The sequence below is a fragment of the Galeopterus variegatus genome, unplaced genomic scaffold (genome assembly GCF_000696425.1).
Source record: "Galeopterus variegatus unplaced genomic scaffold, G_variegatus-3.0.2 Scaffold110, whole genome shotgun sequence".
In the NCBI taxonomy this organism is placed as follows: domain Eukaryota; kingdom Metazoa; phylum Chordata; class Mammalia; order Dermoptera; family Cynocephalidae; genus Galeopterus; species Galeopterus variegatus.
In genome coordinates, this window is record NW_007726221.1 from 949,736 (window position 1) to 975,642 (window position 25,907).

At 35.9% G+C, this 25,907-nt stretch overlaps 1 protein-coding gene across 1 annotated transcript in view; it reads right to left on the reverse strand.

Moving 5' to 3' along the window:
* Nucleotides 1-7,451: 7,451 nt before the first annotated feature.
* TRAM1 (translocation associated membrane protein 1) overlaps nucleotides 7,452-25,907 on the reverse strand; it is a 36,976-nt gene continuing 18,520 nt past the window's right edge. Inside the window, exons 7-11 of the mRNA XM_008586591.1 lie at nucleotides 19,079-19,149; nucleotides 18,839-18,943; nucleotides 17,874-18,017; nucleotides 17,359-17,519; nucleotides 7,452-9,021 (exon numbers count right to left, since the gene is read on the reverse strand). Of these exons, the coding sequence (XP_008584813.1) occupies nucleotides 8,948-9,021; nucleotides 17,359-17,519; nucleotides 17,874-18,017; nucleotides 18,839-18,943; nucleotides 19,079-19,149 (555 nt within the window). The 3' untranslated portion in view covers nucleotides 7,452-8,947. The remainder of the gene's footprint in view (nucleotides 9,022-17,358; nucleotides 17,520-17,873; nucleotides 18,018-18,838; nucleotides 18,944-19,078; nucleotides 19,150-25,907) is intronic.

Below are 25,907 nucleotides of genomic sequence, written 5' to 3' on the forward strand. Positions count from 1 at the left end.
GTCTATTAGTGTCTATTGAATAAATTAAAATACTTTGTAAGTTATTTTTATTGTGCATGATTAGTATTCTATAGTTAGAGATAACATTATCGCTAAATTGCAAAACCCCTTGGAAGAAAGAACACTGAAGATCAAATGACTGAACCTCCTCTAAGGACAGGCTTGGTGGAGGATAGGTACCAGGTGGAACATAGTGAAGGAGGGGGGCTCCATCAAACAGACCTGTGCTCAGAGCCTGGCTTTGTTGCTTACTAAGTCACTCAACCCTGTAGCTTTGCCTCCCACGGATTTGTCACCCCTTTCCCCCTGGGTGACAGAGCTGCCAAAGATTACTCAAAGCCCATCTCTTCTGAGCAGTGAGAAGCCCTGAAAAGGGGTTAATCTCCCAGAACCCTCAGGAGAGAGGCATTCCTTCCATCTGGGAAATTAACCATGAATTGGGGTTCTCTTCCCACATTTATTCTCCAGACCAGTAAGTTACAGGAAGAGAACATAGGTGGGGTTTTTTCTAAATACAGTTTAACACGTTTAACAATAGAAGCTAGTAACATTCAGCAAGGCAAGCAAGGTGACATTCTATAATGCAATTAAGTCAATCCACTAACAAAAGCTTGATTTTAGCAAACATTCTCTTCTTACAGCAATTTCCCAGTATCTTTACATATCAATCAGTAACCTGTCTGTCTTTGAGCCAGCAACCTTGCTGTGTTACAATTCTTTATCTTACAACAGAGACTATAGCCTGGGGAAAATTTCCTGTCATTTGCAAGGTCAATATTTGAAACTGCAAGGCTTTGGAAAACCAGGCCCTGTGAAGTACCTTCGCTTTATGCATACTACACACAACCACTCTGAGATTCAGTTTCCATGAAACAGGGCTAAGAATGGTCCCTAACTCTTCATAGGATCTTTGGAGGATATAAATGAGGGGGATAAAGCACTTAAAATATTAAGCGAGCTTTAGTAACCCCTAAATAAATGCAAGCAGTTTTTATCATATTTCATACAATCTAAGAATTCATCAATGTCTTAGTCTGTATTGTGCTGCTACAACAGAATACCACAGGCTAGGTAATTTATAATGAACAGAACTTTATTGGCTCATGGTTCTGAAGGCTGGGAAGTTCAAGACTGAAGGGCTCTATCTAGTGAGAGACTTCTTGCATCATTGCATGGTGGAAGAGCAAAGAGTGGACAAGAAATAGAGGGAGAGAGAGAGGCTGAATGCCTCTTTTTATAAGGAACCCGCTCCTGCAATAACAACATCACCCATTCATGAAAGCAGAGCCCTCATGGCCTAATCACCTCTTAAAATTCCAACCTCTTAATGCAGTTACAATAGCAATTAAATTTCAACATGAGTTTGGGGGGTGGGGACAAGCATTCAAACTGTAGCAATCAGTATTTTTTAAAAAACCTTCAAAACCCTTATTTTGTGCACCACTAAGAAAAATATGCCATTGACTGTAAGAGCTAAAGTATGGGGGGAGGAGGACATTTCACAATCGATAAAATACAGTATTATTGTTACTATGGTCTGAATATTTGTATCCATTCCAAATTTGTGTGTTGAAATCCTACTGCCCAAGGTGATGGTGTTAGGAGGTGGGAATTTAGGAGGAAATTAGGTCATGAGGGCTCTGCTCTTAGCTCATGAGGGATTGGTCCTCTTAGAAAAGGGTCTGAGGAAGCTGTTTGCCCTTCCACCATGGGAGGATACAGTAGAAGGCACCATCTATAAGGAAGTGGGCCCTCATCAGACACTGAATATGCTGGTACCTTGACCTTGGACTTCCTAACCTCCAGAAGTACGAAAAATAAATTTGTTGTTTATAAGCCACCCAGTTTATATTATTTTGATATAGCAGCTCACAAGGACTATGAAAATTGTGCCTTATAAAAAAAAAAAAAAAAAAAAAAGATTGTGGAGGATGAAGTTTGGGCTGTAGGAGGATATTTTGGGGACTCTCAGGTAGGAGAGGTTGGTCCTGTGCTATATACCAGGATGTAAAAATGAAAACACCCTTTCCTCATTCTTCCATTTCAGATGCAAGATGCTAGACATTGGAACGTTTCTGCGTGCAGGGAAAGATAAACATATGTGAAATTAATGTAAACTATCCTCTCAAGAATTGACATTGGCAGAGCTAAAGGGGAATAAGAGTATTTCAGGGTAGAAACTATTAAAACTAAGCTTCCCTGAAATAAGAATCACTAAGTATAAAATATCCTATGTAACTGATAACTTCAGTTTTTTAGGCAATTGGAAATACCGAGAAGAAACTAATTTCCAATACTTTTAAAGCTAAACTTTTTTTTTTTTTGTCTTTTTTGTGACCGGTAAGGGGATCGCAACCCTTGGCTTGGCGTCATCCGCACCGCGCTCAGCCAGTGAGCGCACTGGCCATCCCTATATAGGATACGAACCCACAGCGGGAGCGCCGCACTCTCCCAAGTGCACCACGGGGTCAGCCCTTAGAGCTAAACTTTCAAGGCCGGCCCGTGGCTCACTCGGTAGAGTGCGGTGCTGATAACACCAAGGCCATGGGTTTGGGTCCTATATAGGGATGGCCGGTTTGCTCACTGGCTGAGCGTGGTGCTGACAACACCAAGCCAAGGGTTGAGATCACCTTACCGGTCATCTTTTAAAAAAAAAGAGCTAAACTTTCAGAATAATGAGTAAAGTTCTGGATCTGCTTTCAACTTGGTCCCCCACATTCGCCAGTCTATCACATCGCGTTATAGTCATGTGCAGGTCTTCTCTTTGGAATTTTTTTTCTTTTTGGTGGCTGGCTGGTATGGGGATAATATATAACTTTTTCCTTTGGAATTTTGAACCTCAGTGTGTGAAATGGAAGAGTACTATTTTAGGTTAAAGTGCAAATATTGTGTAAGAAACAGCTGAAGTAATCAATGAAAAAAAAAACAGGCTGAAAGTGTTTCCTTTAGTAGAGAATTTGTGACATTAGGCAAAAAAGAAAAAAACAAATGTCAAGGGCTCCTGGGTTAATGAGTACAGCGAGTACAGCTGCTCTCACCTCTGGAGACTAGAGCGCTGACGTGGATGGAGCGTGAGTGGAAAATCAGGGTGCTGATTGCAGCAGCCCTCAACAGATACTTACTCTAGAGCAGTATATAATCGGGTATGATTGGCATTGCCTGCTAAACAAGAGATGCTGGACCATAATTAGAGTGTTGGTGCTCATCAAAATACAGTCAAACAAGAAGAGCAGTGATTAAACCTGAAGCTGCATTCCACAAGATGGCTTTGCTTTTTAAATTTTTTATTCTGTTGTAGTGTTCACTGAAAAAAAAAAAAATAGGCCATGCAAAATGAAGATGCTATATAATAGAAGAATGAGATGAGCCTGAGCTTTCTATATAATGGCCAATATTCAGAGATGTGTTCTATACATTTCAATGAAAATCACTGCAGGCTATTTTTCTTTTCTTCAGAAAGACATTTCCTTTTGCTAATGATTATCTTCCCATCTCTGTCTCATTTCTTTGTACCAGAGTTTCTGCATTGAGGCAGAATTGACCCACCATACCGTAATATCAACAAAGAAATGACTTCTAGGTTTAAACTGGGGCTTGCTATTCACTGAGAATGATTGATGATTGTGCGGTTATGGAAGTTCTCTTTGAAGATGAAATTGAACCCAGCCTTGCATATTTTCTTTTGAAATTTTCAAAGCTTCCTACATGTATTAGGATTTAGGTAAACCACCAATCATTCTAACATGTTCCTGGTAGTCTTTTAGGCCTAATTGTACAGAATTGAATTCACTTTTTAGAACGACACTTGATTTTTCAATTTTCTTATACTCAATTGATACAGTACAGACATTTTCCTTTTTTTTTTTTTTTTAAAGATGACTGGTAAGAGGATCTTAACCCTTGACTTGGTGTTGTCAGCACCATGCTCATCCAGTGAACTAAACGGCCATCCCTATAAGGGATCCAAACCCGTGCTGGGTGTAAGGTTAACTTGAACATTTCGTGCAACTTTATTAGCCCATTGTTAGGAAAAACACACAAACTGCCAAAGTGAAGTGTTTCCTATACTCTTACTCAGCAACAATCAACATAGAAGATAGACTTCTGTGACCAAATGGGTGGAGATTTGCTTGCACCACTAGCAAGCAAGCAGTTCTGCTGCAGACACCAGCTGTGTGTCCTCTAATTCAAAATCTATTTCAACATTGTTACCTGGAGATAGTGTCAGATCCCACAGGTTGAGGGCTCAGTCCCCAAGACTGACCCCCACCCCTTCAGATGCGAGTCACAAGTCTAGGCCTCTGGAACTTCTTACCAACCAGCTATAAATCACAGTTCCCACAACCCCTTTCTTGGGTTCAGTTAGTTTGCCAAAGAGGCCCACAGAACTCAGGTAAATATGTACTTATATTTACCAGTTTATTATAAAGGATATTACAAAGAACACAGATGAAGAAATGCACAAGGCATTTCTCCCAGGAACCTCCCTGTGTTCGCTATCTGGAAGCTCCCTGAACTCAGGAAGTGAACACGTAGGCAGTGATTGGTTAAATCATTGGCCACTGGTGATCAACTTCCCCTTCAGCCCCTCTCCCCTCCATGGAGGTTGGGGTGTGGGGCTGAAAGTCCTGTCTTGGTCTTTCCTGCAACCAACCCTCATCCTGAAGCTACCTAGGGGCTACCAGCCATCAGTGAACTCATTAACATACAAAAAGACAGCACTTTGATGATTCTAAGGATTTTAGAAGTTGTATGTCAGGAGATGGGGCCCCAAGACCAATTATATATTTTCACAATATTACACCCACCTGCTCAAGGGTAAACTATGAAACACTGTACTTGCATTGCATAGCATGAATGCTCAACAAGGTAAAACTTCAGCACAAAACAGGAAAAGCAGTGACAACTGACAGTTACTGCTGCTTGTCACAACCTCATGAGCTAACAACTAACATTTAATAAACATCAGGCACAAAGTTATGTACAATTGATGTACAGTCTCAGTTCTCAGAACTACATTGTGAGATAGGTGCTATTCACAGGAACTCTTGACAGACGTTTTATCACACAGAGAAAATTAGTGGTGGTGTCAAGATTTGAACTCTGGTCTGCTAGTCTCACATGTAACTACTCTGGCAATCACTGAGATTATCACTTGAACTGGTTGAAGTTTAGATCTTCAAAATATGAGATTTTTTTTTTCCTTCAGTCGACTTAAATAAGGTCTAAGTTAACTTACTAATAGTCATGAATGAGTACTAAGCCTCTTTATTTTTTTATTTTCTGGACACCCAAAATATTTGACTTCAGTCTTGAACAAATACATTAATAATCTTTTCTCTAAAGATAGTTAAGCTTGGGCCGGCCCCGTGGCTCACTCGGGAGAGTGCGGTGCTGATAACACCAAGGCCACGGGTTCGGATCCCACATAGGGATGGCCGGTTCGCTCACTGGCTGAGCGTGGTGCTGACAACACCAAGTCAAGGGTTAAGATCCCCTTACCGGTCATCTTTAAAAAAAAAAAAAAAGATAGTTAAGCTTGGACCGGCCCCGTGACTCACTCGGGAGAGTGCGGTGCTGATAACACCAAGGCCACGGGTTCGGATCCCACATAGGGATGGCCGGTTCGCTCACTGGCTGAGCGTGGTGCTGACAACACCAAGTCAAGGGTTAAGATCCCCTTACCGGTCATCTTTAAAAAAAAAAAAAAAAAAAAAAAAAGATAGTTAAGCTAGACAAATTGGCTTAGCTTTTTCCCAAATAGTATTGAATAAAGCTGGTCAGTGTGTCACTTAGATACCTGGTGCAACTTTTTGTAAAGTAAATAAAGCTTAGATAAACAAACAGGTTCATCTTTGTAAATACTGGGTTCTCTGCTGTCTGCACAAAACAGAGCTGAACCACAGGAGTGTTGCCTTCTGTAACTGGCTAATAGCTTTTAAAAGATATTAAGTATCCAGATCAACAAAGCACAATTATTATGAGCTTGTATTCCTGCCTGTCATTTTATCCTAGTAGATTGGGCTGTACGCCCAGGGCTTTTCTGAAGCTCCTAGAGACTGCAATCCCATTCACTCTCCTCAGACCCTGGGTTTCTAATCTTAATTCTTCCTCCCAGCACTTGCTGTCTACTTTGAAATTTTCAAACATGTCTTGTCTTCAAGTTTTATAGTAGATAATTCTTGACTGAATCACCCACCACATCTAGGGTGTTCTTTTGGGAAAAACATGTTTAAGCATTATCCCCTAAAATTTTCTCCAGAGTTACATCTAGAGGCATTCGTTTAAAGATGCAAACAGGGCTGCCTGACTAGCTCAGTTGGTTAGGGCATGGTGTTATATAACACCAAGATCTAAGGGTTTGAATCCCTGTACCAGCCAGGAACCAAAAAAAGAAAGGATGCAAATGGGTGATCAATACCATTGCTCTTACTTCTTAAAAACAATTTTTGCTGTCCATATGTAAATAAGCAGAACTAGTTTTTAGTGAAAACATTTGGCAATACCATGGAGATACGGGGTATCATTGGGTTATTGCTGATCACATCTGTGCGACAAAAAACTTCTCCCCCTCATTTCACCACCTATACAAACTTTGCTCCAGGATTAGTTCTGATTAGGACTGCAAAACTGCTGTTCCAGAACAATCCACCTGGACCTCTTACAACCATATTCTAAAATGTAGACAAAAAGGCATTTTACACACAGGGAAAGACTTAAAACCCCAGAATAGCAAAACAACTAGTTCGAGGTCACTCAAAGTCTAAGATAAAGCAGATAGAAGCTGTCCTGGTTCAAGGTCCTACATGCTTTCCACCAGGCTTCAAAGTTCTATCTGAGTCCAGGTGATACTGACAACGTCTCCAGGATCTGGAAGCCAGCTAAGAAAGACCTTACTTTCCTCTGGGCACTGGGGAACAGGGATTTAGAGCTTATAATTTACAATTACAATTGAGCGTGTGTGTGTGTGTGTGTGTGTGTGTGTGTGTGTGTGTGTGTCTTGTGAAGCTCTAACTACATACCAAGGGTTACTTTTTTCTTTTCCTAAATACATAGTGTATGCTGTAGAACACAAGTGCTGTAAGTAATTCAGTGAAAAGAAGATTCCACAATCAAATGAGGTAGGAAACACTGCATGTTATATCCCCATTGCCAACATTTTTTGTACACCACTAGGAAGCACATTTGCATATTAAGGACTGAATAGTCCTATAGTACAGACAAATCTTTAATTTGTTTAACCCAATAGTCCCTGAATTTATTTGCATTTGAACGTTTTTCCCCTCGTAGCCCTTATAAATATCCTATGAAATGATTTTTTTTTGCAGAACACACATTTTGGGAAAGGTTGTTCTAAATGTCTAACAGTGTAACCTTGAAACATGGTACATTTCAATGAGATTATATACTAAATAGCAAAAATGCTAATTACGAAGGAAACATCCAGCATGCAGCTTGTGAAAGTAAAAATTTTTATTCTGATTGATTTCTCAGTGTATAGTTCAATATAATGCCAGTTTTTAATGGCAAAAATTTGGTTCCACTGAAACTCCATAATGCTACAGAGAGCTACTACTTTTTCCAGGAAGTAGGTAAACGGCTGGAAAGAGAAAGCACAACTTTCTAGCAGCATGGCAACTTAACTGCAGACCTAACAGGTCTGCAACTTTTACACTAAAAATGGTACAAACATTAGCTGGTGACACAAGTGAGAAATGGGGAACAAGATGTGAACACCAAAAGGAGCAATATATATACTGTAAAGACAACGACAAACCAAATATACCTATAAGGTTTTAAAAGATAATTATAGAAAAGGGAACCAAATATTTTACTCAAATGCTTTTTAGAATCTTTCTGTAGAGATACAAATATATATATATATTTATCCAAAAATATGTTTTATACAGATAAATGTTCTCAATTAAAGATGGGACCAAAGCTATAGTTATAACATAAAGCACTGTCTTTTGAAAGACTATTTATCCACCTGAATTTTCAATTTCTTTAAAGTTAGTGCATTAAATGTTTTCCAAATATAATTACCTGACATTGTTTTTATAGATATAAATCAAGTAGGCATTATTTTTTAAAAGGGTTTACAGGTTAAACAATATTGTTCTAACATGCTGCGCATATCAAACTTGTGACAAGCCCCATTAAGAATCATTATTAATAAACATATCAAAAAGGGCTATATAAGTCAGATATTCCTCTTCATAGTAAATATTTTCTGATTTCCAGTTTACAAGTGTTAAAAATGCACAAGAAAGATTTTACTTCACAAGTACTTTTATGTTCATAAGATATTTTGATTCAATATATATGGCAATGAATCACCACGTTGTAACCATTAGAATTTTTTTTTTTAAATGGGGATGTAACAATAACGACCACGACCTATAAAATAAAGCACACAATTATTTTGGTGATTTTACAAATCTTTTTTTCCAGGTGTAAAGGCTACAAAAATTCCTAAAAATTAGAGAACACTGAAAACATATTAAAATTGACATCTTTATAGTATTTTCATTTTACCCTGAAAGATAACTTAAAAAAATATGACCTTGTTGGAACAGGCCATCTTGCCAATATTATAAAAAACTGGTGAGAGCAAGAAATTGTATCACTGATACGAGGGATTTTTGTAAATAGTTTTTTCTTCAAATCATTAGAAAAATGCTCAAAGATAAAAAACAAAATAAAATATGATGGTGGTCCCTAAACTATTTTGAAGGCAGGTAGCTTAGTCTAAGCTAAAATATTTTTTTCACTCATAGTAATCATCCTCCCCTCAAATGCCCTCTTAAAAAATACATGAAACAGTAAAATAGCAAGAATCAAAGAGCACAAACTGTATTTTCAAGAACAGAAAAATCTCTAATGCTGAAAGATATAGTAAAAAGCAGATTTCTTTGGGGACATTGATCAATTAGTTTAAAATTCATTATGAAGATTTTTCTTTTCTGTTACGGGGAGAGTCTGCTCCATTTGAAGTTACTGTTCCATTCACACCATTTTCTGAAAAGAAAAAAGAATCAGTATTATTCTCCTTTATAAATAAATACAAAGAATATAATCTTTATACATAAAGGTACCTTCAGAAAAGAAAACTTAAAATCCAATATATACTCAGGTGAAACTTATTTACCTAGTGCTTAATCTTTACTAGTATTTAACCAATCATAAAACCTGGTAACGTGTTAACACAATGAACTAAAAGCAGCAAATTAAAGGAAAAGTAATTATTACTGAAAGCAGAAAAAAAGTGACAGGATAGAAAAAAACTTTAAAAAACTGTTATAAGAATTTTAAAACAAAGAGCAGTACTTAAAACAAAGAGAAGTACTTTCAATAGAAATAAAGAACCTTTTCACATTTGACAGCAAAGCTTTTGGGGCTATTTCTTTACAACATGTAAACAAGACGGTGTTTAGGATGATGACTCTTATGTTTAAGAGCATATCATGAAATTCTTCTTCAAGTTATGATGACGTGCCTGACATCAGACTAATCCTCCAAAAATATCCATAGAAGTTGAATATAAAAATGGATGTTTGAAGGCTCTGGAAAACAACTAAGACAGCTAGGACTTGATGTACCAAGGTTCTGGAAAGAAAGGAAATGAACTGAGGTTACTATGCATTAATTGCTATTTCTCCTGGACCATTTGTAGACTCAGTGGAGCAGAGGCAGATAGCACAATAAAGTAATAGCTCTAGAACTGAGTTCAGGGATAACAAGCAGCTAAGATTACAGCCAAAATCCTGGAGATAAGAGAACTGTAGAGAAAAAAACCCAACATTCTATATTTATTTCTCTCTCAAGGCATTTACCAATATTAAACTGTGCACACACAAAGCAAGACTTAGCAATCAAGCAGAAGGCAACTCCTAAGAAACAACAAAGTTAAACATAGATGTAGAAGTCTCACATTGAGAAGAAAAAAAAAAGAATTTGATTTCAGGGTCTATCAGGGAAGAAAGCCCTTATAAACAGCCAATATGTGGAAGACTTAGAAATGAGAGGAAACTGGAAATAGGTCAACTTCAGTGAGATTGAGTGATCCACCCATATTTAATCTAGAGCCTTTATACATTTTTAGAGAAAACATACAGGAGTCAAAAATTACCAGGCATGTTAGAAAACAAAACCAAATGACTAAAAATCAAGAGAAAAATACCGTCAGAAACAGAACCTTAGGTGATCCAGATCTGGAGTTATCAGAAAGGGACATTACTAGAACAATGATTAATACTCAAGAAGGCAGATGAAAAGATGGAGAATTTCACCAGAGACCTGAAATCTTTAATCTTAGAACTGGAAAACACAGTAAATCAAAATACAAATTTAATAGCAGATTAGGCACAACAGACAAGATGAATGAACTGAAGAAAATACTCATATTAAAACTCAGAAAAAGAGAATGGAAAATACAGAGTGTGAAAAGATATACGGGATAGGGTAAAAGGGTTTAATGCATATATAACTGAAACTCCAGAAGGGCAGGAGAAATAGAATGAGGCTGAAGCAATACTTGAAGAAATAATGACCAAGAATTTTTCCAAAAATCATAAATGAAACCAAGCCAAGATTCAAAAAGCTTGATACAACACAAAACAGGATAAATATAAAGAAAACCATACCCAGGCACATCATAGCACAAGAGGGCTTCAAAAAGCTCATGAAAAGATTCATATGATATTTTAATTAAATTTTTCAACAAACTTTATGAATTACCCTTGTAGACATGCCAGAATGCGAAGATGATAATGATCAGACTGAATGAAAAAAAGTGAAATTCAATTACCTGACGTTTACAAGAGCCACAATTTATATGTAAAGACCTAGGTTGGAAGTAAAAAGATACAGGAAAAGATATGCCATGATACTGTCTTACCAAAAGAAAGCTGATCTGGCTATAGTAAATTCAGACAAACCAGACATATGATAATAAAAAAATAAAGAACAAATTCAACAGGAAGATAGAACAGTCCTAAATTTTGATGTACCTAATAACACATCATCAAAATATGTAAAGTAAAAACTTATAAAACTACAAGAAGAAATGGCCAACGTTACCATCACAGTGCAAAATTTTAACCTAACTTTTGCAGTAACTGACAGAACAAGCAGAATTCCCTCCACCAAATCAGTAAAATTACAAAAGATTGAACACAATTAACAAATTTGACATGACACAGGACACAATACCCAATAAATGCAGAATGCATATCCTTTTGAGGTCCAAAACAAAAACGTACCAAAACTAGATAAAGGATGAATGGTAATGAAAGTCTTGACAAATTTCAAGACATTGAAACCGTTCAGAAGACGTTCTTTAACAACAGTGGAATTAAGATGGAAATCAACAGCAAATAGAAACTAAAAAATTACCGGATATTTATAAATTAAATAATGCACTTATAAATAGTCCATGGGTCAAAGAAGAAATCACAATTGGAAGTATAAAATATTGTGAACTGAATGATAATGAAAAAGACATCAAAACTTGTGAAATATAGCTGAAGCAGTGCTGAGAGGGAAAGTTTGCCCTTAATTGAATTTAACTCACAAGAAGGTATGAAAATCAATTATCCAAAGATCCATTTGAGGAAGGTAAACCACAGACAAAATAGCAAATTAAACCCAAAGAAGAAGAGCTGAAATCAATGATACAAAAAAGATACAACTAGGGCCGGCCCGTGGCTCACTCGGTAGAGTGCGGTGCTGATAACACCAAGGCCGCGGGTTCGGATCCCATATAGGGATGGCCGGTTTGCTCACTGGCTGAGCATGGTGCTGACAACACCAAGCCAAGGGTTGAGATCCCCTTACCGGTCATCTTTAGGAAAAAAAAAAAAAAAAAAAAAGATACAACTAAGAAAATCAACAAAAAAAGGATAAATGTTTGTTTTGACTGATGAAAGAAAAAGAGAAAAGCAAAAATTTTAATGAAAAACAGAAATCACTGCTGATCTACAGATATTAATAAGACAGTAAGAGGATATTATGAATAATTTTATGCCAATACATTTGCAAATTTGTATGAAATAGACAAATTCTTTGAAAAACACAACTTACAAAAGAGAGACAATAAGAAATAGAAAATCTGAACAATCATATTTTCTATTAAAGAATATAAATCTGTAGTTAAAAGCCTTCCCATAAAGAAGACACTAGGTCAGACTTCACTGGTGAATTCTTACAAACATTTCCAAAAGAAATAATGCTGATATTACACAAAGGACAAATCTACCCAATGCTTTTTATAAATCCACAGATCCCTGACATCAAAACCTGACAAGGTAGCTCAGTTGGTAAGAGCACAGCCTTATAACACCAAGGTCATGGGTTCAGATCCCTGTACCAGCTAGCCACAAAAACAAACAAAAACAACAACAACAAACACTCGATAAGGATATTACAAAAAAACCCCAAACAAACTAAAAAAACGACCAATTACAGGCCATTCACTTATATAAACACAGATGCAAAAATCCTAACAAAATTTTGAAAAACTAATCCAGCAAAAGTGATGTATTCCCACCAACTTGGGTGTATGACAGGAATGCAAGATTTTTTTTTTTGTCCTTTTTGAGACCAGCCGCATTGTGCTCAGCCAGTGAGTGCTGTGAGCGCACCGGTCATCCCTATATAGGATCTGAACCCGCGGTGGGAGCACTGCTGCGCTCCCAGTGCTGCACTCTCCCGAGTGCGCCACGGGCTCGGCCCCAGGAATGCAAGATTTTTTTTTTTTGTCCTTTTTGAGACCAGCCGCATTGTGCTCAGCCAGTGAGTGCTGTGAGCGCACCGGTCATCCCTATATAGGATCTGAACCCGCGGTGGGAGCACTGCTGCGCTCCCAGTGCTGCACTCTCCCGAGTGCGCCACGGGCTCGGCCCCAGGAATGCAAGATTAGTTTAACATTTGAAAATCAATGTAATTCACTATTTTGAGAGAATAAGGAAAAACTAACCCCAAGGTTAGGGGTTTGGATCCTGGTACTGGCCAGCCCTACAAAATTAACAACAAAATAAGCCCTATATGATTATCTAAATAGTTGCAAAAAATCTTTTCTCAAAATTCCACATTCAGCCATGACAAAAACTTAGCAAATGACACACAGAAGAGAACTTCTATAATTGAATAAAGGGCATCTACAAAACATTACTAATGCTGAAATATTGAAAGCACTCCCCCTTGTATGAGGAACAAGAGAAGGAGGTCTTTACTCACATTTTCTGTTCATTGTTATGGTATGGTCCTAGCTAGCACAGTATGGCAAGGAAAAGAAAAGATGCAATATTTGTAGATGACATGACTGTGTAACTTACTGTAAATTTTAGAAGAAGTGAGTTAGGAAGGTTTCTCAACACAAGGATAGTATCATAAAGAAAACCAATGGCATTTCTATATAAAAATAATGAAACTTTTTCAAAAATACCATATATACTAGCTTAAAAAATAAAATACCTGAGTATAAATCTAAATTTAAAAAGTACATGAGATCCCTATACAGAAATCTACAAGATATTTCCCTCAAGAACTTTCAAAAAATAGAAAAAACAATCCCCAAGTCATATTATGAAGCCATTATTAGCCTCATACCAAAACCCAACAAATATTTTTGCAAAAAATAAATAAATAAATAAATGCCAATATCCTTTATGAATGTAAACATAAAAATGCTCAACAAAATACTAGCAAACCAAATCTGGCAATATACACAAAGGATTATTATACACCATGGCCAAGTGAGATTTATCCCAGGAATATAACAATGGTTTACCATCTGAAAATGAATTAATGTACTCTATAATATCAACAGAAAAAAGGACAAAAAGCACATGATTATCTTAATAGATACAGGGAAAAAAAAGCAACTGACAAAATCTAATATCCTTTCATGACAAAAACAAAACTAGGAATAGAAGGGAACTTCTTCAACCTGATAAAGATCATTAATGAAAAACCCACAGCTAACATTATATTAAATGGTGAAAGACTGGATGCTTACACCCTAAGATCAGGAACGAGCCCAGGATATTTGCTCTCGCCATTTCTACTCAACAGTATTCTGGAGGTTGTACCCAGGGTAATCTGGCAAGAAGATACAATAGAAAGCATCCAGGTTGGAAAGAAAGAAGTAAAAACTATCTTTACTGATGATGTAATCCTTGTATACTGAAAATCCAGAGAAATCCACACACACACATAAATTAGAATAAGTAAATTCAACAAGGTTGTAGAATACAAAATCAATATACAAAAATCAAAAGTATTTCTACACACTGGCAACAAACACTGTGAGAATGAAATTAATACAAGAATTCTACATGTATTTTACAATAGCATCAAAAAGAATAAAATACTTAAAAACAAATTTAACAAAAGAAGTGCAAAACTTGTACATTGCTCACTACAAAATTAACTGAAAGAAATTAAAGACCAAAATAAATGGAAAGACATACATGTTGATACTCCCAAAGACAATCTACAGATTAAAGGTAATCCATAACAAAACCCCTGCTGGCTTTTGTCGCACCAACTGACAAGCTGATCCTAAAATTCATATGGAAATGCAAGAGAGCCAGAATAATCAAAACATGAAAAAGAACAACAAAAACTGAGGGACTCCTTCCTGATTTTAAAACTTACTACAAAGCTACGGTAATGAAGGCAGTGTGGTACTGGCATAATAGACATATAAACAAATGCAACAGAATTCAGTCCAGAAATAAACTCGTACTTTATGATTTTTGACAAGGGTATTGAGACAATTCAATAGAGAAAAATTAGTCTTTTCAACAGACAGCACAGGGACAACTGAATATCAATATGCAAAACTATGAATGTAAAATGGTGCAGCCACTTTGGAAAAGTTCAGCAGTTCCCCCCAAATATTAAACATACAGTTACCATATGACCCAGCAATTCCTCTCCTAGATATATACCCAAAGGAATGAAAAGAGATGTTCAAACAAAAACTTGTATATGAATGTTCACAGCATCATTAATCATAACAGCTGAAAATGTGGAAACAATTTAAATGTCCATCAACTGATGAATGAAAAACAAAATATGATACTATGCATACAACGGAATATTAATGGCTATAAAAGGGAATGATACCTGCTACAACATGGATGAACCTCAAAAACATGCTAAGTGAAAAAAGTTGGTCACAAAAAATCACAGATCATATGGTTCCACTTACATAAAATGTCCAGAAAAGGCCAGTCCACAGAGACAGAAAATAGATTAGTGGTTGGCAGGGGGAAAAGGGGAATGGGGTGTGACAGCTAATGGGCATGGGGTTTCTTTTCAAAGGGATAAAACTATTCTGGAATTAGTGGTCTGCACAACTTTGTGAATATACTTAAAACCATGGAAATGTATGCTTTAAAAGATGAGCTTTATGGTATGTGAATTATATCTCAATAAAGCCGTTATTAAAAAATATCACTGAGACAAATTAAAGATAACCTAAATTCGAGGGTCAAAAACTTTATGGGAAGATCTGTATTATCTTTTAATTCCATTTTTCCATTAACTTTTTGAAGTACTCTCATAAATGGAGTTATATATCATGTTCATGGCTTGAAATATTCATTTATTTCTAAATAGATCTATAGATTTGATGTACTTTCAATCCAGTATCTCAGCAAGTTTTTTTGAAAACTGCCCAAGCTGTGCTAAAATTTATAAGAAAATGCAAAGGGACAAGAATTGCTGGGACAAACTTTAAAAAGAACAGAGCAAGAAGACATAAACTATCATATATCAACAGTCATCCACTACACAATGGCATTTTGTTTGACGGATGGCATATATGTCAGTGGTACCCTAACATTATAATGGAGCTGAAAAAAATTCCTATTGTCTATTGACATTGTAGCTGTTGTAATGTTGGAGTGCAACACATTACTCGTGACTTTGTGGTGATACTGGTGTAAACAAACCTACTGCAAAATATGTTGAAGAGGAGTACCTAGTTTACCCACGGGGTGACCCTCCCAAAGATAGTTCAGATCTTTAATATAGAAAGCCAAGCACTTGACACATTAGGTCTGAAGCCAAGTGAAAGGTTGTTGTTTACTTTAGAATTCTTACATATTTAAATGATTCTCACCCATCCTCATAGCAAAATAACAGTTAATAAAAGTTAGATAACACTCTCTGAGTGCTTGCTGAGTGCCAGGCACAATCCCTACCTGTAATTTAATTTTCATAACTTGGTGAGGGTGGTATTATTATTCTAATCCCCATTTAATGGATGAGGAAAATGAGGTACAGAGAGACTTAGTACCATAATTAGAGGGTCCAGGCTGGCCAGTTAGCTCAGTTGGTTAGAGCACCACCTTGTAACACCAAGATCAAGGGTTCAGATCTCTGTACCGGCCAGCCACCAAAAAAACAAAAAACAAACAACAAAAAATAATAATTAGAGGGCCCACGCTCATGCAACTAGTGGCCAGTGTACATAATAGGAAAATTCATTGCTGTTCCCTTTCATAATACACTTTTGCACAACCATGAAATAGCCTAATGATGCATTTCTCAGAACGCATCCCTGTGGTTCAGTGAGGCATAGACTGTACTTGCAAGGAGCAAACCAGAATTGATACATCTACTGGAACTTCCTGTGTTATAGTTATAAGTATCACACCACATACAAATTGAAAAAATTAACTGCAATGTCAATGTATTTTCAATCAAAAGCCAGAAAGAGGAAAAAAGTTAAATGCAAGCGCAATGACAAATGATCAAGCAATCAGAAGTTATTAAAAAAGTAGTTCCACTTGGAACTAAAGGAGGAATGAGAAGGGGTAGTAAAGAAGTTTTTAAAATGTGAATGAGATGCTTAAAAACACAAACTATCACACTCAAGTTTAGTAATTGACTAAAACACCATATACACTGGTCTGTAGTGGCTCAAGGTAACCAACGAAGGAAACTTGACATCTCGAGAGAAACTTAGTGGACAGCTTTTGAGGGTAATAATTGACTTCTCTCACCCAGGGAATCATCCAGCTGTGGAATGGGGTAAGTTTACTTTGCTTCAAGTACTTTGCCTATAATTTTGTTAATAAAGTAAAATATAATTTTCTTTATAAGATCTGAAAACAAATAAATAAGAAAAAGATGACTGGTAAGGGGATCTTAACCCTTGACTTGGTGTTGTCAGCACCATGCTCACCCAGTGAGCTAACCGGCCATCCCTATGTGGGATCCGAACCCTTGGCCTTGGTGTTATCAGCACCGCACTCTCCCGAGTGAGCCACAGGGCCGGCCCCCAAATTCTTTAAATGTATTTTACTCCCATGCATTTTGCATTGCTTACTGAATACACACCTGTTCCTTTTCTAGAAGACCTGCCTTTAGTCACTGTTGGTTTCTTCTTTACAGTTGGTGCCTGAAAGGTAGAATGTTCTCTCCACCTACGAAGCTGAAAATTAATGAACTTCCACATCATGAATGCTTGGGTAATGCAAATGGATGCCAGAACAGCGATTCTGAGAAATATTAAGAAATAAACAAAAAATTAGAGTGTATGAAAACAATATCATTGAATAAAATAGTCTATCCTGCTTCAATAGTATTTAGTATTAAAATTCCCAGTCTGTTGGCAAGATTGTTAATAAATAATTATTTCACTAATAATTTATCTTACAAGTTAAAAAAATGCTTTATTATTTCAATTTAGACATAAAAAACTATAGCAGGTATGAAGTCAAACCAAATGAGTATTTTCCCCAACACCCATATTTATCTCTTCATATTTTTAGATGATTCAATTATAGAGTAACTAACAATACATATTATATAGCAGTACAAAGTGAAAAAAAAAAATGTTAAATCAATTGTACCTAACAGCCAACACATTGAAGTTTCCAGTACTGAAATCCAGCTTCTGATTCTCTGCTCTTGCAAGGCCAAAACCAACAGTGAGTACTGAAAGAATTAAAGTCAGAAGTCTTCCCAAAACAAAAAGAACTGCCCACAAAGAAAATCTGTAAGAAAAAGTCATAAGTCAAATTCATAAAATTGCAAAGAAAGAAAAGATTCTATTAGAAATTAAATTCCTATTAAGTAGATGCATATTAAAACAGCATTTCTCATTCTGCAAAAAATAATTCATCAGTCAAATTGGGAAATGCTACATTTTGTATCATACTCTTGGAGATATATAACACATATTAGCCTATTTAAGGTTCTAAGAAATCCAGTAATCTGTTTAATTTTTTGTTTAGCTCAGTTTTTTTTTGGTATAAGTACTATTAATATTCCTCGGAACTACTGGTTTACAGAACAATTTTGAAAATGCTGGACAAAACAAAAAGCTATATTGTAAAGAAGAGGACACAATTCCCACTTAGGAGTACTAGTTTTACTTTTTTTAAGAGTCTTTACATTCTTTACAAGTTATACCTCTACAATTCTATTTCCAGTCCAATTTTCCCATCAAAATCTTCTGGTATATTTAAAGCTATTTTATCTATTATTTCATTTTCTTCTAAAAGTTCACTTCTCTATCACTCCTTCTCCAAAAGAAAAACACGCAAACAAGGTAGGAGAAATTTTAACAGAAAAGTAAACCGTGAAAGCCGTCAAAATTCCAATTTCCAATACACTCTCTGTAGCTAAGAAAAAAACTCCATTTAAAAAATTTTAGTAAAACACCAAGTCTGAATTGCTAAATAGTTTAATTTTATTTAAAGCTACTACTAACAGCTTAAAAAGTAATATAATTGCCAAGGGCACAGACCTTGGCAATCTAGACACTGACTTTAAATACCTGCTACACAAGAAACAGAACGGCTAAATAACTTACCCTTTCTGATACTTTTCATCGCTAAAATAAAACAGGCGGGAAATGTGGAAAAGAAATTCAACAAAATAATGCAGCACCAGGAGAACAAGTCCTAGATGATTCAAGCTGTTAAAAGAACAAATTTAATCATCAGGTGGGATAAAAGAACAAATTTAAAATGGAAAGATAAATGATTAATTAAGACAGATAGCATATTATCTGCCCAGTCCATTTATTTATCCATGAAAAATCCAAACTCACTTCAAAAGATAAGCTCCAGCAATGTGAAAGAGGTAAAGACCAATGTAGACGAGCTGACGAGGAATATCTTCCTGCAAACAGAAAAATACATTACAGACTAAAACATGCTGAAACATTTTCATTCTTTAAGAGCAGTGTGATAGAATGAAAAATGATAGAAGTAGGAGACCTGAAGGCTATTCTGCTCCACACCCTACCCCAATCCCTTATCCCCTTATGAGCATACACGCCACTATATGGCTTTAGCAAGTCATCTAACTTCTACTGGCTTCAACTGTCTCATCTGTAAAATGTAAATACTTGGGGTTTGTTTCAATCAAATGAACTCAAAATTCCTTCTAGTGCTAAGATCTATGAAGAATGTTCTTTTTATAATAAACATTTATTAAATGACATAATATTAATAATCATAGTTATATGCTAACAATTTGATGCCCTTCTAATATTAAAATTACTATGTTTAAAGACAGAGATGTTTTTGTTTAACCAAAATAGTATTCTTGCTTAGGTTTGCACTACAGATGCAAGAAACAAGTCCTCATGCTTTCTGTGTGATTGTGGCAGCTGAGACTGAACAGGGGGAAAAGATAGAGAGAGAATTTTTACAACTTGAGAAAACAGTGAAGAGCCTGTTTGACTCCAAAGAACCACCTAAAATTTGAGTTTACATAAGAAAATTTGGGAAATATTCACTATCACTCTTACCTAGTTGATTATACCTTTAAAAGCTTAAAGGTTAAACTAAAAAAAAAAAAATTCACATTTTTTTTAGCTCATGCTTTAGTCCCTTTATTGTCAGTTATAGTTGTTAAAACTGAAGGTTAGAATTGTATCTTCTCATTTGTGATACCACCTAATTGTGTATTCTTTTGTCTCAATGACTCTGCAAGCCCAAGTATCTAGATTTTACTTTTGCTTCTTTTTTTCTCCCAGTCCCTAGCTGGTCTGGTTATCTCAGAAACAGCATTTTAAAAAAATGTAAGTCAAAACCTACTAGTGGATCATAAAATCAATTTTAGGGTCACACCAGTGTCTTTTAAAATATGAAGTAAAAGAGGATATAAAATGTAAGAGTATATAGTACATTGTATTACGAAAATTTTATTCCAATTTCTCACACACACACACACACACACACACACACTCTCTCTCTCTCTCTCTGAATTATGGATGTAAAATCTTGCTTTTCATCTTGGGTTGCAGTAAAAAATGTTGCAAAACATTAACAGCAATAAGCTCCATAAACTTAAGCCTGTTGATAGATGAAACATCTACACCTAATTTCTATTCTCCCTGGTTTTAGTTTTCCTCACATACAAATTTATAAGGCTTATATTAGCCTGGTTGGTACTACTCATATATGACAGCTACTAATTAAAATGGTGGGTTGATGTTGGCAGACTGCACTATTCCTTTAGAACCTCAGTAAACTCTATTGTTCTTTCATTTCTTCCCTTTTCCTTTTTTTTAATTGTAATTTTTATAGAGATAAAATACCCATGCAGAGAGATTGTGCATGTCCTTTACCCAGCTTTCCCAATAGTAACATTTTACAAAACTATAGTATAATATCACAACCAGGATCTTGACATTGATACAATTCACCGTTCTTATTTAGATTTCTTCCATTTCATTTGTACTCATTTTTGTGTCTATTTCATTTTATACAATTTTATCACATTTGTAGGTTCCTGTATCTACCACCAACAGTCAAGATAAAGAACAGTTCCTTCACAAGGACGTATGTCCAATTGTTCTAGCACCATTTGTTAAAAAGACAACTCTGTCTTCATTAAATTGTTTTTGCAACTTTGTCAAAAAAAAGTTGAGCATATTTGTGTGAATCTTATTTCTAGGTACCTTATTCTATTTCATTGATCTATATATCTATCCCTCTGTCAACACACCACACTCTTGATTACCGTGGCTGTATAGTAAGCCTTAAGACTGGAGTTTTGTTATGGTTTTTTCCCCATTTGTTGAGAACTTTGTACCTGTACATTTCTACCTTTTATCAAATTCAGGAAGTTTTTAATCATTGTTCCTTTAAATGTTTTTTTCTGACCCATTCTCTTTCTTCTTTCCTTCTGGGACTCTGATTACTTGCATTCTGCATATTATTTAGGAGGTCCCTGAGGCTTTCCTTTTTAAATATATGGTTTTTTTTATTCTGCACATTTGATCATTTCCTCCTTACATTTCAGTATAGAGCTACTTTACCAAACCTTCTGAGAAAAAGTAAAGATTCTACAAGTCTAGTTTTGAAACTGAAAACTTCTCTGGTAAGAATGGCACAAAGATCAAACGTTAGCAAGATAGTCTGAATAGTACTGTACAGTACTATGTTTTGGGACTCAGGAAAATTGCCAAGACTGACACCAATTTTACAGTGGTTCTTCCAATTTGAGAGAAGTACCTCTGAAAATAAGCAGTCTTAAGATCCTCTCTACATAATTTTTAAATTTCCAATGAAATATTTCCCCTTATTAAAGAAAGGAGAGAGGGAGAAAGGGTTGAGAAAACACACTGAAGTTCAACCACAAGGGAACCTCTATCTTCTCCTGTTATATTTTCAGAAAAGCATACTTACAGTGTTATCAACGCAATCTGCTATGCTATGAATATAAAGGTGCCACTATATATATAATATACCAGTGTTTCCCAAAGTGTGGTATGTTTGTCATTGGTGTTATACACAATTATTTTATTTTATTTTATTTTATTTTATTTTATTTTTTAAAAGATGACCGGTAAGGGGATCTTAACCCTTGACTTGGTGTTGTCAGCACCACGCTCAGCCAGTGAGCGAACCGGCCATCCCTATGTGGGATCCGAACCCGGGGCCTTGGTGTTATCAGCACCGCACTCTCCCGAGTGAGCCACGGGCCGGCCCTACACAATTATTTTATTTTATTTTATTTTTTAAAAGATGACCGGTAAGGGGATCTTAACCCTTGACTTGGTGTTGTCAGCACCACGCTCAGCCAGTGAGCGAACCGGCCATCCCTATGTGGGATCCGAACCCGGGGCCTTGGTGTTATCAGCACCGCACTCTCCCGAGTGAGCCACGGGCCGGCCCTACACAATTATTTTAGATAGCACAATTGCACCCCATATATATGTACAATGAAATTTTTTTTAAAAAAAAAGGAGAAACATGTAAGACAAGTAAAAAACTAATTTGCTGAAATAACTGCTGGAAAAACTATTTTATAGAAATGTAATTTCTTAAGAGGATTTTTAAAAAAGGTTTAATTTAAAGAAGAAACCCAAATAAGTTTTTAAAATACATGCTAGTCATTTATCAGAGAAGAACCTAAGGCAGCCTATCTGTTTCCTTCTCTGACAAATCTGAAAACACTTATAAATGACAAGCTACATTCCAAAAAGCCATTCCAAGGCAGGTCGGTTAGCTCACTTGGTTAGAGTGTGGTGCTGATAACAGCAAGATCAAAGAGTTCGGATACCCACACTGGTCAGCTGCCAAAAAAAAAAACCAAACCAAAACAAAACAAAAAAAACATTCCATTTTTCTGATCTTTTGTCTTTAAATCTCAACACAGTTAGGCTGGGGCAATGTTGTACTTGGCATTAACTAAGGAAAAACCCATACAGCTTCTTTCCTAAATTCAGATTCAACTTTGCATCTTAAGCCCTGCCTTTTTGATGGTTCAATAAACCAAATTAATAATAACAGAGGGTAAATAAAATACCATTACCAGCTTCCATCTTCACATCCATCAAATGCCTAATCAAGAGCTTATAAAATAGTATCTATAGCTTTCTAAAGGATAGAAGAATCAAGAAACCTTTTTCTAAGTCAGTCTCTTTAGCTATATACAAGCTGGCCACTGTCTCCATTTTGTACATGCAAAGACTACTACAGAAAAAATAAAAATAAATGAGTAAGAAAATGGGTAGCTAGTAAATGGATCTACCACTTACTAACTGTGTGATGCTGGGCAAATTAATCTATCTATATAATGGACATAACAACAATTAAGCAAAGAATACACATCTTAGGTAATAAAGGCATTCCCATATGATTAAAAAAATACTGCGGTAGTGGGGGGGTGTAATATGATTTTTAAATGAGAAATTTTATCTAGAAAATGACCACTTTTAGCATCCCTGTCCTAGGCCAAACTCCACTGACATTCTCCAGTTCCCATGGGGTTATGGCTCCAGTGGAGTGGTGCTCACATGTCTGAGGACGATGACAAAGACATCCAGCACCATGATCTCTGGGACTTACATGTTTACATGGGATGTGGGGAATGGGAGAAAATAGAGGAGGCTGGGTGAAATTTGGCCTTCTTAGAGGGAGTTAATGAAATCAGTCCACTGGCCACATTACAGATTTCAATTAGGGAGTCGGCAATCCATCCAAAGGTGCCTCATCACTGGTCTAGAATCTGGAGTCTAAATGAACATAAAGATGACTGAGAGAAAGCTATTTCGGTTTCTCAAGACATTTTCGCATGTCATCTTATGATTCTGTTATATAAATTAACTTTTTCTACCAGGAGCCAGAAATGAGGTTTTGTTTATTTGTTTTAAGATTAACAATTTTTTATACTTGAATGGAAAAAAATAGATAATAAAAATGAGTTATTATTAGAAAAGCTTTTCCAAGTTTTTATGCATTCTCTATGTTCAAGCAGTGTATAGAAGGATGAAATCACAGAATGACTTTAAATTCTGTTAATCTCACTTTTCATGGAAAAATCTAATAAATATATTAATATACTTAAACCATTACAAATTCACAAATTATAAATAACTTCAAGTGACATTTTTAGTTGTTATAAGAAAATACATTTCTTGACTACACTATGCAAAAAAATAAACTCCCATAAATTGAATATAATATGAGGGGTCTTCAAAATGCTCATGGAAAGATCCACATTATCTTTTAATTCAATTTTTCCATGAACTTTTTGAAGTACCCTTTTGTATGTGCCCTAATATAAGGCAAACACCAAGGTCAAGGATTCTGATCCCTGTAACAGCAAGCCACAAAAACCAAACCAAAACAAAAATAACAAGTGTAAGGCAAAGATTTTCCCCCAAACCCCAGATGGAGCCATCTTCTACTTAAATCCTTACAAAGCTTTCGTATTACAGGGATCTATATTGATTATTTTGAACAGAAAATAAATGTTTGGATAAGACACATAAGCCTGAAAAACTTCAATCAATGCCATTTTTAAATGCTTATACATGTCTAATGGAGGGATCAGTAAGACAGAAGTAAAGATGATGTACTCTACAAAAACTTTGTTAGATGATTCAAAAAGTGGCTCTAGTGATGAATGACAGGTACTAGTTGCATATGAAAAGTTATATACACTAGTTGTGTATATAACTTTCATAAAGTAAGAGTGGGGAAAAAACATTTCTAATGCTTTATGTATAATTAAACTAAAACTGGATATTAGAAATGAAACATTTGGCTATTTCATGACTTCCCTAAAAGCTCATCTGTTCAAGTTGGCTAAAAAATGATCATTTGAATCTTCTCATGAACAAAATGGAGAACTATTTATACTAAAATGTACATAGTAAGAGGGGTCTTCAAAAGATTCATGGAAAGATTCGTACTATCTTTTCATTCAATTTTTCCATTAACTTTCTGAAGTACCCTCGTATATGTAATTTAAATTTTCCTTAAAAGAAACAAAGCTATTTGTGATTAGTACACCTCCTGATCTGCTACTAACAGCATTCCTTTCTTTCTTTGTCCATACAATCGTTCAAAACAATCACTGCACTAGTTTCTTCCAGTAAAGAGTCTTCCAAAAATAATTTTTATAGAGTAGATTTTAAGAAACAGTTTAACACATATGCAGCTGTTACTTTCAAATTATGTTAATTACTTGAAACAGTTACTTTCAACTGTCATATGTAGGTGTTAAAAATAGTTTCAGTTAAGTTCTAAGTTATGCAAATTATTCCATAAAAATTAGACTGCATTTCTGGAGAAATGCCATCTGGCAGGAACTGACAAGAAAAGAACTTCAGGAACTAAAATGAACAATTTCTTTGAAATGTCCCTCTTTACTTACCATGGTCAGTGAACAAGATATAGACATGGATTAACGAAATTAATGGATTATTATAGACATTAAACCCAGAGGTATTATGTCCATGGGTATACAAATAGCTGAAGAAAGCTTTAAATATTTGAGTCATGATAATAAGACATCAAGAAACTATGAAACATACTCTCAGTAGCACTGTCCAACAGAACTTTCTGCAATGATGGAATGTTTTGTATCTATTCTGTCCCAAATGGTAGTTACTAGCCACATGTGGCTAATGAGCACTTGAAATATGGCTAATGTGACCAAGAAAGTGAATTTTTAAAAAAAAAATTAATTTAGATGTGGCTACTGGCTACCATTTTGGACAGTACAGCTCTAGGACATCTATGATTCACATTAGTTTACTAAATAAGAAAGGACTATCGGAAACTGTGGGCCTAATAACTTTATCTTATCTTAGAGTTCTAAGTAAAAGATTTAAAAATAAAAGAGGATCTTCATCCTAATCTTTACAATCGACTTAACTGGAAAAACATTCTACTCTATAAAAAGAACTTATTTGCCATGGAACATGGGCTCTGATTTGGTGTTGTTTTCTTTTTTTTTTTTTTTTGTCTTTTTCCGTGTCCGGCAACGGATCGCAACCCTCAGTGTCGTCCCCGCACTGGACCGGGACCGGCAACGGGATCGCAGCCCTCGGTGTTGCCCCCGTGCCTCGCTCAGCCAGTGAGCGGGAACCGGTCTGTATGTGGGATCCGAACCCTCGGCGGGAGCGCAGCCGC